We start from the raw sequence: 12756 nt of genomic DNA on the forward strand, positions 1-12756 counted from the left end.
AACATCATATACATTCACTGAATGAATATTATGGCAATAAAAACACATTTTAATGCCAAAACAATATTAATATCACATTTTCCACTGATAATTAAATGAATGCCAGCTGTCTTCTGTTTTCAGCGATAGCAGCGTCCATAGCGACGACATAAAACGTTGTATTCTAACAGTTTTCTGGCCACACCGACACCTCGCAACAACTAACAAACTACAACTACTTATTTTTTGTTAAACACATTTGGAAAAATAAAACAATTGAGGCATTGTGCGTTCTTGTTAGTACTTCAGCCTGTGCGTGATTGTATTATTTGCTTCACACCGACTGGTTCAACACACGGACACACTGGACCACATAGCGGCCCTGTTTGTTTATCGCAGACCGACGCTGTCCGTGGTGCTTAGGACAGTGTGTGATGAATACCAGCACTCACACTCACAGACACACACACAAACACAAATTAAATAATACTTATAATAAAATAAATCCTAAACATTGATGTCAATTTTTTTAATAAGTTCAAGTCACAAAAGGTGATAAACGTGAGCATTATTGCATATGTTCATCCATATGTAGACCTATGATGTAAAAACACAGATTTCCATCTGCAAGTTTATTTACCCAATCCCATGTGATGGATGTGAGATAATTCCCCTGTCAGAATTGGGATTAACTACTACAACGTTGACTGTTCGGACCCAAAGAACAGGTCAGGTGGCGACCAGTAAACCGACCTGTAAAACAAGAACAGAATGCTATAAATGCAGGCCTAATCATTCGTTATCATTATTTAATGCTAGGGTAGGAAAGTTGGAGAAACAAGGCAGAGTTAACTTGATTTTGACAGTATCCAACCGAAAAAATCCAAAGCCACTCCCCAAAAACACGTGACTAGCTCGCTAGCTTTAGCAATAGAGCACAACAGTGACCACCCCCTTTTTTAACAGCTCTGGTTCCAGAAGTAAATTTCCAATTAATTTTCTTGATTGACTTTTCGTAAAATCGTTGTATAAAGATTGTTAAGCCTGGAACCATGCCAATTGTTCGTGACCATGAAACATTTGGTTCAGGAAAAAAAATACAGAAGAAAAGGAAACGGTACAAGCATGTGTATATTATTTTTTGTGAGGGAACTACTCAAGTGAGGGAACTACTCATCCCTTAAACCATTGAGAACTTTTTTCGCAATGGTTACAGCCCAATAGTTAAGCGCGTTTCTTGCATCTTATAACCTTTGTCATTATTATATTGTTTATATTAATATTATTAATAATATTAATAAGTTCTGTCATTTATTCTGTGTGTGTGTGTGTGTCTGTGTGTGTGTGTGTGTATGATTGTATAGTGTTTCATATAGTGTATAGCTTGTCATCGACATGGTACGTTCCTTCGTTCCTGACTGCAATCAGTCTCGTATTCCTGTTATGTATTCATTCAACATTATGTATTCCTAGCTTTTATACTACCCAAATGACTAAAAAGCACTGCTAGTGCTATATTTGTACTTTATTTTTTATCATTTATTCTTTATCAACATATTTTTCAACATGTAGAGCTCATTTCCTCTACAGCTCTAACCACAACTATAACTTTCCATTAATCTAAATCATGGTTCTGTAGTAAGCGATCAAGTTCAGTAGTAATAGCAGTCATCCAAGACTTGACTTGCACGGGTGAGGGTAAACTTTTCTGTGGTAACAGCAAGCTCCACCAATCAAAGACGTTGTGTTACACTTTAGGATTATGGGTAGTGTAGTGGTTTCAAATGACATTGCAAATAAAACGTGTTTTTCTAAAAACTAGATGTTTCCCGTTTAACTTGTGGCTTCTGCAGGAGCATATACCATTGTTTCACAATATAATGGTGCGTGGTAATATATATATCATACTTTGGATGGTTACAACATTATAGATTTTAATCAAAACCCCTATGGAGAAAGTTAATGGGATTTTTACCTCCCAGAACCACACTGGACATGACTAGGCATGACAAGACTAGGCAGCTCTATATGTCTGCCTAGTCTTGTCGAAGACTCTGTTCATGCCAAATGAGTACATGGGCAGAGTGCGCAAGGTAGGGTAGGTTGGTAAACAGATAGCTAAGCTGGCGCAAATTAAATGATTGTCTTATTACAGGCTTATTACACACCAACAACCCCTGATACCAGAGTTTCTTAGTTTTTTTTTACAAGATGCCTCCCTACAAACCCATCCTGTAGCGATAGATAGTTCTTTGTTTTTTTTTGCTATTTAGGCTAACTTCACATGGGGAGATGAACTACATCTTCTGCCTGTGAACAAGATCACAAAGCTCCAAAGTATATTTTTCGGTCATGTTTTGCTATTACTGTAAATACATTTCCGTAAATAGTAGACGGTACTTGATGGTTACAAAGGGGGATTCAGAGTTGATAGAGCAGTCTAAATCTTACCTTGTCAGGGTGTATGGTGGGGCATGCCCAGTTGTACAGGTAGTAATGGAGATAGTCTTCACTAGGGACAAACTTGAGCTTCTCTAGGAAGCAGCTGTTTCCCATCACATCCAGCACGCTGAAGAGGTCAAGACCTTTCTGTAAGAACACAACAGAGATGGGGAGACAGAGAAAGGTAGATATATGGAGCGGGAGAGGCATAGAGAGGGAGAGATATAACAGCAGACAAAGACAGAATGAGAGAGAGGGAGACGGAGACAGAGATAGACATAACACAGAGAGAGGGTTGATTAGTGAACTAGTGATGCAAGAACATACATTGACCCTAAAACGTTCTCCATGCATTTAACCTTTTTTCAGATCCTAGCCTTTATTATTAATTCAGTGTTAATAGTGAATAGTGCAGCTCATAAATAAAGCAGTTAAAAATGCCACTCTGTTTGCCTGACACAACCTACACTTATTGCAAGTTAGGTTTATACTATAGCCTATTGTAACATTTGATTCATTTATTGGGGAATTATTTAATATATTTGGTTGTTTCAGAAAGACGGAACAACCACAATTTCATCTGTTTCATCTTATCTAAATAGCTCATTGTGCCGATATATTTCAGATTAGTCTTGTTTACACATTGAACAATGGTTCACACATGTTTACAAGAGTCCCACACAATGTTCTTGATATTTGGAATAAAAAGCATTGAATATCAATATCAGTGGTTCATAGTGTGAACTATCGTCCAAAGTCTATCTTTAGAACAAGACTTATCTGAAAGAAGCTGAAAGAACCGTTCATTTGCAGTATATCACCATGGAGAGGTTCTGTGAGACTAGTTGAGGCCGTCTGAAGCCACATGATAAAAAATAACAAAACTTGAGTTAGTTAGTTAGTTAGTTAGTTAGTTCATTTGATGTCCCCTTAGGGAAATTATTTTTCACAGTTTCCTTTCGTAATTTCTCATCTAATTTCTTCATATCATATTATACTAGTATATTCATCTATTTATTTTTTTAGAAAGTTGAAGCTCTTGTTGGCTCCACCACAAACTCACAGCCTTGGCCAGCACCAGGGTGTCCTCAACAAGGTCCACTGGGTCCATTGCTGTGGTGACGCAGTATAACAAGCGGGCCTCCCTCAGCTGGCTGTGGACAGGATGGTTGAGGACCCGAGTGGTGACGGTGTAGAAACTCACCAGGTCGGTCAGCCCTGTCCCCTCACTCGCCTAGAGAGAGAGAGAGAGAGAGAGAGAGAGAGATGGCTAAGCGTCAAAATCATACCTCAAAAGCCTCACCTCACCTTCCTGGAGAACGGTTGGTGCTGCTAATCAGCCTGACCCTCCAACAGTGCAATATGATTTCAAGTACAAGTTCAGGTCTGGAAGTATCTAAAGCTTTCTCTCAGAACAACCGCAAAGTTGCCTGAGTTGCAGAGTTGCCTGAGAAAAGTTGAAAAAACTAATAACAATACCTTCTATAGTACTTGGAGACACAATATCTCCCAATGTCTCAAACACTAACAAAAATAAACCTGGATTAAACTAATCAGGCGAGACATGTTGACATGAAATTGAGCCCTCAAGTCAATATGAGCTTCTCTAGGGATTTTGAGATATCTACTTAATTTTTATGCATTATTTAGTCAAGTCAATTGCATTCATCCTGTTGAAGCCTTAGTTTTGACGTTTCAATAGCTATGTCATTCATACACTGAATAATATATATATATATATATATATATTTCCATATACATATTTATGAATTGATATTCATATATATACATATATTTAACCATCTATCCATAAAACTACAACCCCCAAGTTTCTCTTCAAGTCAGCGACAGGACACACCTCTACCACATAGCTGTCCATCACGTTCTCCCTGGGCAGTAGCCAATGAACAGCCTCCTGGTGCGAGAGGGCGGGGCTAAGACCGGACTCCAGAAATTTTGTGTGGAGCAGGTTCAGGGCTCCGGGTATGTCCTCAAGGGTCAGGGGCCGCAGGCCAGGGGTCTTAGGAAGCTAGGCAAGAAGAGGACACAGGAATAATACTGTGTTCATTTTCAGGTCACGTCGTGTGAACCCAGTGGGTCACAACAATAAACAAAACAACCAAATATATACATGCATACCTACATGCTTTGTGCATTTCATTTCATCTGTATGTTTGAAGACTGAAAGGGGAATACTGTATTGTTTAACAATAAAACATGTGGACTTGATAATGAGTATTGCCTCAAATAATTTTACAAGTAAAATACGTTTTTTCACCACCTCCATATGGTGGCTTATTACATTTGAGCGTTATGGTAACTTCGGAAAATAAAATACATTATTGTTTTGCTACATTATTAGTAGACGTGTTGATGGGCTTGACAATGACCAGGTGAAATGTAATAAGGACTGTAATAAGGTGTGTTCGCCACTAGGGGGCAGTGCACACCAACCTTGGGTAGGCGCTGCAGTTTGAGGTGGAGTTTGGTGTTGAGTTTCAGGCCAGGATAGTCAACATCCATTAACTTACGGGGACTCAGCGGCCGATGCCAGAATCTGATCACACAAACGCGCACGCACGCACACACACACACACACACACACACACACACACACACACACACACACACACACACACACACACACACACACACACACACACACACACACACACACACACACACACAAGTATTTACATACTATTAACATAGAAATTATTCCCCAAAACACATTTGTACTCATATTTGAAAAGGATAATGTATAATAAGGTTAAGTTTTAACCTTTCATCACCTTGCTTTTGTAACAAAAATCCAAGAACCTTTTGAACAACAACTGTATTAATCCCAGATCCATGTCTCCTTCTACCATGACATTTTATTATCAACAACGACCAACCAATCCAAACCCATATCATTTCTTTTAGGGTTAATAATTGCATTTTGGGGGTACTACTAGAATAGGGTTACATATCTGTATGTTAGAAATACCCCTTATTATTCTCCCACTGTTCATTTCTGCAAAACCAATTTCAGCGTCTTTCAAAAACCTTTTGTTTTGTATTATGTTGCTTTAAAGTTCCCATGACATGACACTAGAGGGGTATTCCATCAACCAGGCTAAGCGCAAAGCCAGGCTTATTTCGCTTAGTCTGGCTTCTTTCAGCTAGAGTTGCGTTCCATGAACGTGACTTAAGGGAATCTCCGCTAAGTAACCATGGCAATTTATCCGACCAAACTAACCTGGTCGGGAGCAGGTTAACTGTCAGGCTGACTTGCGGTGTGTCAGAGAAATCCATCTGTCAGCAACAATTGTACCATCAGAAGGTTCCGCCAAGCCTAGTCCTCACAATTTTGTCATAAATGTACATATATGAAGTACAAACAGCGTATATTTTCACTAAGGGTCTAAGATTAAATGATGCAAATGAAATAATTCAATGAATTGCTATCTATTATTACTGTGGCTATTTTTTCAACACATTTTTACACAAATCTATGTATTATAGCGTAATCAGGAATCAGAAGGAATCAGCTTTCAAATCCATGGTCAATATTAAATTAAAATATGTTATGCTTAATACTACTTATGCATTCAACAGATGGACGATTTTTGTGCCAGGCAGCCTCCCTGTTTCTATTAATGGTTAGGCCTACAGTGTTCCCTTTTTGAGTTAGCCTATTATATGCTTGTACTCCTCATAGACCTCCACAAGCAGCTTCTGTTCGCCGCTGGAAAAGATCCCGCTCTGTCCTTTTCGGACATTTGATCCATGATTCGACATTCACGGTTATGGGCTGGTTACATATCTCGTGAACACGCGTAATCCAGTATAACCTTAGCCTAACCGGGCTTAATCAACTAAGCGCCGCTTTCGTTAGCGACTTTGATGGAATACACCTCAGGTGTGGTGTGATTAGCCGTTAGAAGCCGTTTTGAAAATCTGTCTGTTATGACATCACAGGTGGGTGTGTCCACCTAGATGTGTGATGGATAGATGAGCAACGTTTGCTACAGTCCACTGGGTAGGCTGGTAGACTGATCTATCCATCACACATCTAGGTGAACATGCCCACCTGTGATGTCATAACAGACAAATTTTCAAAACGGCTTGTAACGGCTAATCACACCACACCTGGTGGCATGTCATGGGACCTTTAAGGCCCCCCTCCCAAGTAGCCCAGTCTACTGTGATTGGTCAGCACGCCCCCTCTGTTGCAATTGGTCTAACCCTTTGCGCGTGTGTCGGCAAATTCAACCCCCTGATAAGTTGTGAACATTGTGGTTAGCCGGGAGGCTGGACTTCTGCACTTCAGCACTGCCCACTGCACAGTCTGACATCACACTGTTACGGAAGTAAAGTTTAAGCAAACAAGCTGTTTCACGCACTTATTGACGGGCATTCTCGGTGGGCGTGAATACTCCCCCTGGCCCGGACTAAGATTTCTCAAGCTTAGCAGACGTAAAACATGTATAAATACGTCATATAACACTCTAAAGCAAAGGGAAAAGTCGAAAAACCATGATATGATACATATTGGGTCTACCGGCAGGTGGCCAAAGGAGTTGGTAGGACCACCAGGGCCGTGTAGACGGCCTGGGACACCCCCTGCAGCTGCACCCTCCTGGTCAGCTCCCGGATCAGAACCGGACTCATCCTCTTCCGACGCAACTTCCTGTGGACACACAGGAAGTTGACCTGTGCCGCCTTCCTCTCCCTGGAGCGAGATGGTAAAATATATCAATTTATATCACACTTACACAACTACAGTACAAGATACTGGGTTCAATCTCCCCAAAGTCTGCAAATCTACCTGAAGGCATCCCTGAGTGAGACACCCTGACCCCTACCTGCTCCTTAATGACCTGTCTCTGTATTCACTGTCTAACCCATACTTGCTCCTTAATGACCTGTCTCTGTATTCACTGTTTAATTCTTGCCTGCCCCTTAATTACTTAACTCTGTACTGTCTGACCTCTACATGCTCTATAATGACCTGTCTCTTTATTCATTGTCTAACCCCTACCTGCTCCTTAATGACCTGTCTCTGTAGTCACTGTCTAACCCCTACCTGCTCCTAAGTTACCTGTCTCTGTAGTCACTGTCTAACCCCTACCTGCTACTTAATGATCTGTCTCTGTATTCACTGTCTAACCCCTACCTGCCCCGTAATTACTTGTTTCTGTACTGTCTAACCCCTACATGCTCCATAATGACCTGTCTCTTTATTCACTGTCTAACCCCTCCCTGCTCCTGACAGATGACAGAAAAATAAAAAATATAGATCCAGCCAAAATATGACATTCCTAAATACATGGGTAATATTTCTTATTTTTTGAATTGTATACAGATAGAGCGCAAAATCTGTCAGGAGAGTTTCTGCGTCTCTCTCTCTCTCTCTCTCTCTCTCTCTCTCTCTCTCTCTCTCTCTCTCTCTCTCTCTCTCTCTCTCTCTCTCTCTCTCTCTCTCTCTCTCTCTCTCTCTCTCTCTCTCTCTCTCTCTCTCTCTCTCTCTCAGATCATTATATAATTTAATTTATCATACAAAGTATAGCTCTACAAAATGAGAGTTATATAACCAAAATAACTTTTATAATTTAGAGGGCTCACTGATAAAAACATAGCTTTTGCTCACGTATCATGAATACGAAGGTTGGTGGGAGCAGCGGAGATGAACCCAACCAGCTTCTGATTGGTGCTCACCCTGACCCCACACAGCCACTGGTCCTGCCAGCCGGGGGGCATTAGGACCCTGGGGAATAACACAATAATCAATAATGCAACAGGTTTACAAAATAAAAGTTCCGTCAAGTCAATTGCATTCGGAAGTACATTCGTAAATCATACGAGAGAGGACAAACATCAAAACTGTAATATCAGTAATGGTAAGACATATTTTGGTGCTCACCACTTCAGGTATTCAGGGGTGAAGTGTCGTCTGAGTGTGTTGTCATCCTCCTCCATGTAGTTCTCACTGAGCAGCACACACAGCTCCTCCAACTGAACAACCCACCAGAAGAAACACTTAGATTTCCATTTTGTTTATCTTTTATTTAATCAGGCAAGTCATTTACAAATTAATTCTATTAATTATTATTATTAAAAATGGCAGACTGGCAAGTGGCAGAAGAAACTTAAGGAAAAAGGGGTGAAAAACAAAATGGTTAAGAATACAAAAACACATTGATGTAGTTTTGGTAGAACATAACCAAACAAATACAGTGTTAAAGATGTTTACACAAGGAGGGGAAGGATAGTCTAGTAGTCTAGTAGCTACGGGTATAAGACTCTCAGTCGAAAGAGCCAAAAAGACGCCCTGTGGGTGTCCTTCAGCATGATGCCTTAGCCCCCATACCGGATCCTTAAGAACCTGTATCTTCACTTTGAGCCATTTGGATAAACCTGTCCACTACATGAATGAAGAGTTGAATAGAAGATGGGGAGCACCAGGGTCTAGGGTTAGGACAGGACGTTGATAACTGAGAACTTAGTATTTCACTTTATGTTTATCAACTATCTGCTGCTGATAATCAATGTCCCAGTGAACATATTGACATCAAACCATTGTACTAGTTAGTATAAGAAGCTTGTGGCTCTGAATCATTAAGTCTGTTATACTGAGCTTTATGTGACCTGTCAAACCATTTCAATTACTTTGAACTGTTAAACTATTGAACTATTAAACACTATTACATTTGTATAGCTCATAAGTCAGCTATCTCTAAAATGTGTGTTATTTTAAAAAAAATGCTTTAAATACTATACCAGAATACAAATATTCTTTAAATTCAGCAATCTATAGCGACCCCCGTATACCAATCAGGGGACCCCACAAGGGGTTTGACCCCCAGGTTGGTAAGCGCTGTTCTAGCCATGTGTTCTAGTTCACAGTAGGAGTACATTGGGGCTGTGTGACGTGTAATGAACCATATGACATGGCGGTTTTATGGGTGTGGTTCTGCGTAGGTGACTCACCACAGACAGGCTGGTGGGGGCCAGAGTGTCCCAGGTGAAACCTGGAGGAAGGGAGTATGGTTCCTGGCGTACCCCGCCGTCTGGCTCAGTTATCGGGCCTATTTGGGTCACATCACCCCCCCCTAATGGTGGAAGTGGAGTGAAACATGATGAGATGATATTGTATATACTCTCAGAGAGAAGATTTAAACAATGCAAGAAGACATAAACGTGGTCCTCACAATGATGAGACTGCCAGATTGTTTTTCAATTCATACAAAGGGTTATTCAAGGAAGTAAAGTGATGAAGTGAAGAGAGGTTATATCATTTGTGATTTTGTTTTTGTGATTATATTTTTACGATATAATAAAGGAAACCTTTCTTTCAAAATGGTTGGATGATGTTCTCAATGGACCAAATACAATCATAATATGACCTGATCCTGGGATGACCCTAGCCTTGTGGTGAGAACAAGAACACGTTGACAAGATGAAACCATAGTGTTCCAGCACCAAGACATGGGGTGATGACCCTGCCCGCATTGGTACTGGGAGGCGGTGGTTACCCAGTTTGGGGACGGGCTGGGAGTCCCAGAAGCGGTAGGTGTGTCTCTGTGCCTCCCGCAAGGTCCTGGGGAGGCTCTGGCCCAGAGAGAAGAGGTGCAGAGCTCTCTGGATCTCCTGCTGCTCCTCCTCGGGGAGAGAATCCAGCTAATAGAAGATGTAGTGTATAGGGGAAGAAACAAGCCTAACAATTTAGCAGACACTAATTCAAGTTGACAGTGAGTTCAGATCCAGATCATTAGGTGCAGATTGGGGTCAGGGCTTCTTGTTCTAGGGTTAACCCATGTTTGGTGAATATGAGACAAAACTGAATAAAGTTTTTCCTTTCAATATCTTTCCTTTTAAAAAGGATTAGGAATCGAGTATCACGGAAACAAACCCAGACCAAAATGTATTCATTGTTAGATTAAATAATAAAAACTCACTGCTTTATTATTTCTCAAATTGCATATCTCATATCTGTTTGTCTCCAGTGGTGTTTTTTCCGTCGATAGCGATTCCATACATTTTTTTTTACATATTTTCAAACACATGTATACACATGCACAGAAAAGCACTCAAACATACAGTACACTACATATAGTAGATATTTGTACCCTGGTGAACACACACACACACACACACACACACACACACACACACACACACAATTTGCTCACCATGGCAAACCGGTCTTCGGCCTCTTTAGGTCTCCAGGTCTCCTTTTGCTTCTTTTGCTTCTTCTGTTGAGCCTTACCTCCATGGCCGACCTCCTCAGTCAGCTGGTTAACCCTGAGATATACCCCCCCCACCCAGGTCAGGGTACAACACAACAAACTGCATAACCAACCATGGCTTGATGAAAGTGTGTATACTCACGGCGAGTTAGAGTCAGTCATTGCAGAGTAGGGGGAGACGTCTGACGTCTGGTATGAATGAGGTGTGTATGTGTGTGTTCTGACATATTAAGGGTTTTGCTTATCTTCATGGACAGCAGGGGGAGGATAGGGGAGGAGTCGCCCAATTCAACTGTCACGGTAAACCGTAGAGAGATAACTATACTTGTATTTTCATTTAACAAAGATAAAATAACAACTTAAACAAATACATACATACACATACAAAAACATGGAAATACACACACAATATTGCTCACACACACATATGTGCATGAAGAGGCACACACACATATACCTAACATTTAAGAATAAAAAATTATATGCACAACACATAAAGATACACATGAAAGTGTACGCACACACACACACACATTCATGAGAAATTTTAGCTTTGGACGTTGACAAAAAGAAAAGAGATAGCTATGAAGGAGGAGGAGAAAGGAAAAAAGGGAGGAGAGAGAGAGGAGATGTAGGACTCGAAGCGCACAGCCAACGCATATGGACCTTTAATATGAACAACCAAAGACATTTTATGAACATGCCTTTCAGTCATTAATTATTATTATGTCATCAAGGTCAATATTTATTTAATAATTATCATAGCTGATGAACAACTATTTTGTCAAAGTCAGCAAATGCTGACCTGTCTAGTCCTCTTTAGAGAAGACCAGGGAGGCCAGTGAATAAGAGTTTCTTCTTTCATTGAATGTACACATGTGCACTGACACATAATTTAATTAAGAATTATCAAAGCTGATTAACAAATAATTTGTCAAAGTCAGCAAATAGTGACCTGTCTAGTCTTCTTTAGAGAGGACAAGAGAGGCCAGTGTATGAGAGTTTATTTTTTCACTGAATGTACATACGTATCTGCCTGTAGAGGGCACTAAATCTCCCCACTAAAATACATCACTGACTGCCTTATGAATCAACAGCCAAATGCAACGAGGCAAAACGGATTGGCCTGACAAAGTGGCCCGACAATCAGCCCTTTGCCAATGTGTGTGTGCTCAAAACTTTGTAAAACTGGTTGTCACAAGGTACATTGCTCCACCTAGGTGGTGCCACACCACCTAAGTGGTGGCATGTGAAGAGATGGTTTATGTGTGAGTGCACATGTGCGAGAGAGATAAACCTTGCTGTTTGTGTGTGTTAGTGTATGTGTTTGCATTAGCTAGTGTGTCTATGTGTGTATGCAAGTGACAGAGAAGAGTACTCAGTGTCTGTTGGGCCATACAACAAGATGGTTTTGCTTTGACAATGTTCCCATCTCTGTCCTTATACTGTCTCCCTCCACTGCAGACTTCTACGCTGTAAGATCTCCCTCAACATCTGTACACTCTTATTGTTTCAGGCAGGCAGAGTCAATTCCCTTCTTTATCACTGTCTGGCTTGTCTCTTCTTCCTGTCATTAGATTTTTTCTGATTGGCTGTCTGTCATCCTGGCCTCCCTGAAGACACTGAAACCTTTATCTCCCTTTTCCATTCACCCACTCTCTCTGTCTCACTCTTTAAAGTGCCGATATTGTACCTTTGAAGTCCGGTAGTAGTAGCCTACTGTAATTCTGAAAGCATCTCCACAAGAAGGAACCAATAGTGCTACAGAAAAGTTCTTCCCATCATTTGACTTTAGGACCAAAAATATATTTTGCGGACCATATATACCATATACAAACATTAAAAAATTGTGGCTAAGCAAAGAGTGCCGGCGCCCCACTTGGACAGAATTATTACTGCGAGAAGGCCATGGCCAGTGGGAGACAGTGGAAAGGTAACACTGCTTATACTTGTCTGTTGAAATAACAGCAAGCCATAATAATATATTTACTGAAAAATAATTATAATAATTAATTTTCAATTACATTATTAGTTATTCACTGCAAAAATGTGGATACCAATTGATATCATAGTAGAATCTGCCAACCGCAGATGATGATGA

General features: G+C 40.6%; 1 protein-coding gene across 1 annotated transcript; it reads right to left on the reverse strand.

The window, feature by feature from the left end:
• Positions 1–618: 618 nt before the first annotated feature.
• LOC311366592 (glycylpeptide N-tetradecanoyltransferase 1-like) lies at positions 619–10834 on the reverse strand. The gene is made up of 12 exons (XM_084485376.1): positions 10798–10834; positions 10599–10710; positions 9942–10086; positions 9397–9518; positions 8330–8421; positions 8057–8173; positions 6968–7138; positions 4876–4978; positions 4280–4450; positions 3485–3655; positions 2431–2568; positions 619–732 (listed from the first exon to the last, which is right to left on the reverse strand). The coding sequence occupies exons 1-12, from the start codon at positions 10815–10817 to the stop codon at positions 709–711; spliced, it is 1386 nt and encodes a 461-aa protein (XP_084341502.1). The 5' UTR covers positions 10818–10834; the 3' UTR covers positions 619–708.
• Between the last annotated feature and the right edge of the window lie 1922 nt (positions 10835–12756).

Source organism: Micromesistius poutassou, assembly GCF_964030765.1.
Source record: "Micromesistius poutassou genome assembly, chromosome: 21".
NCBI lineage: Eukaryota > Metazoa > Chordata > Actinopteri > Gadiformes > Gadidae > Micromesistius > Micromesistius poutassou.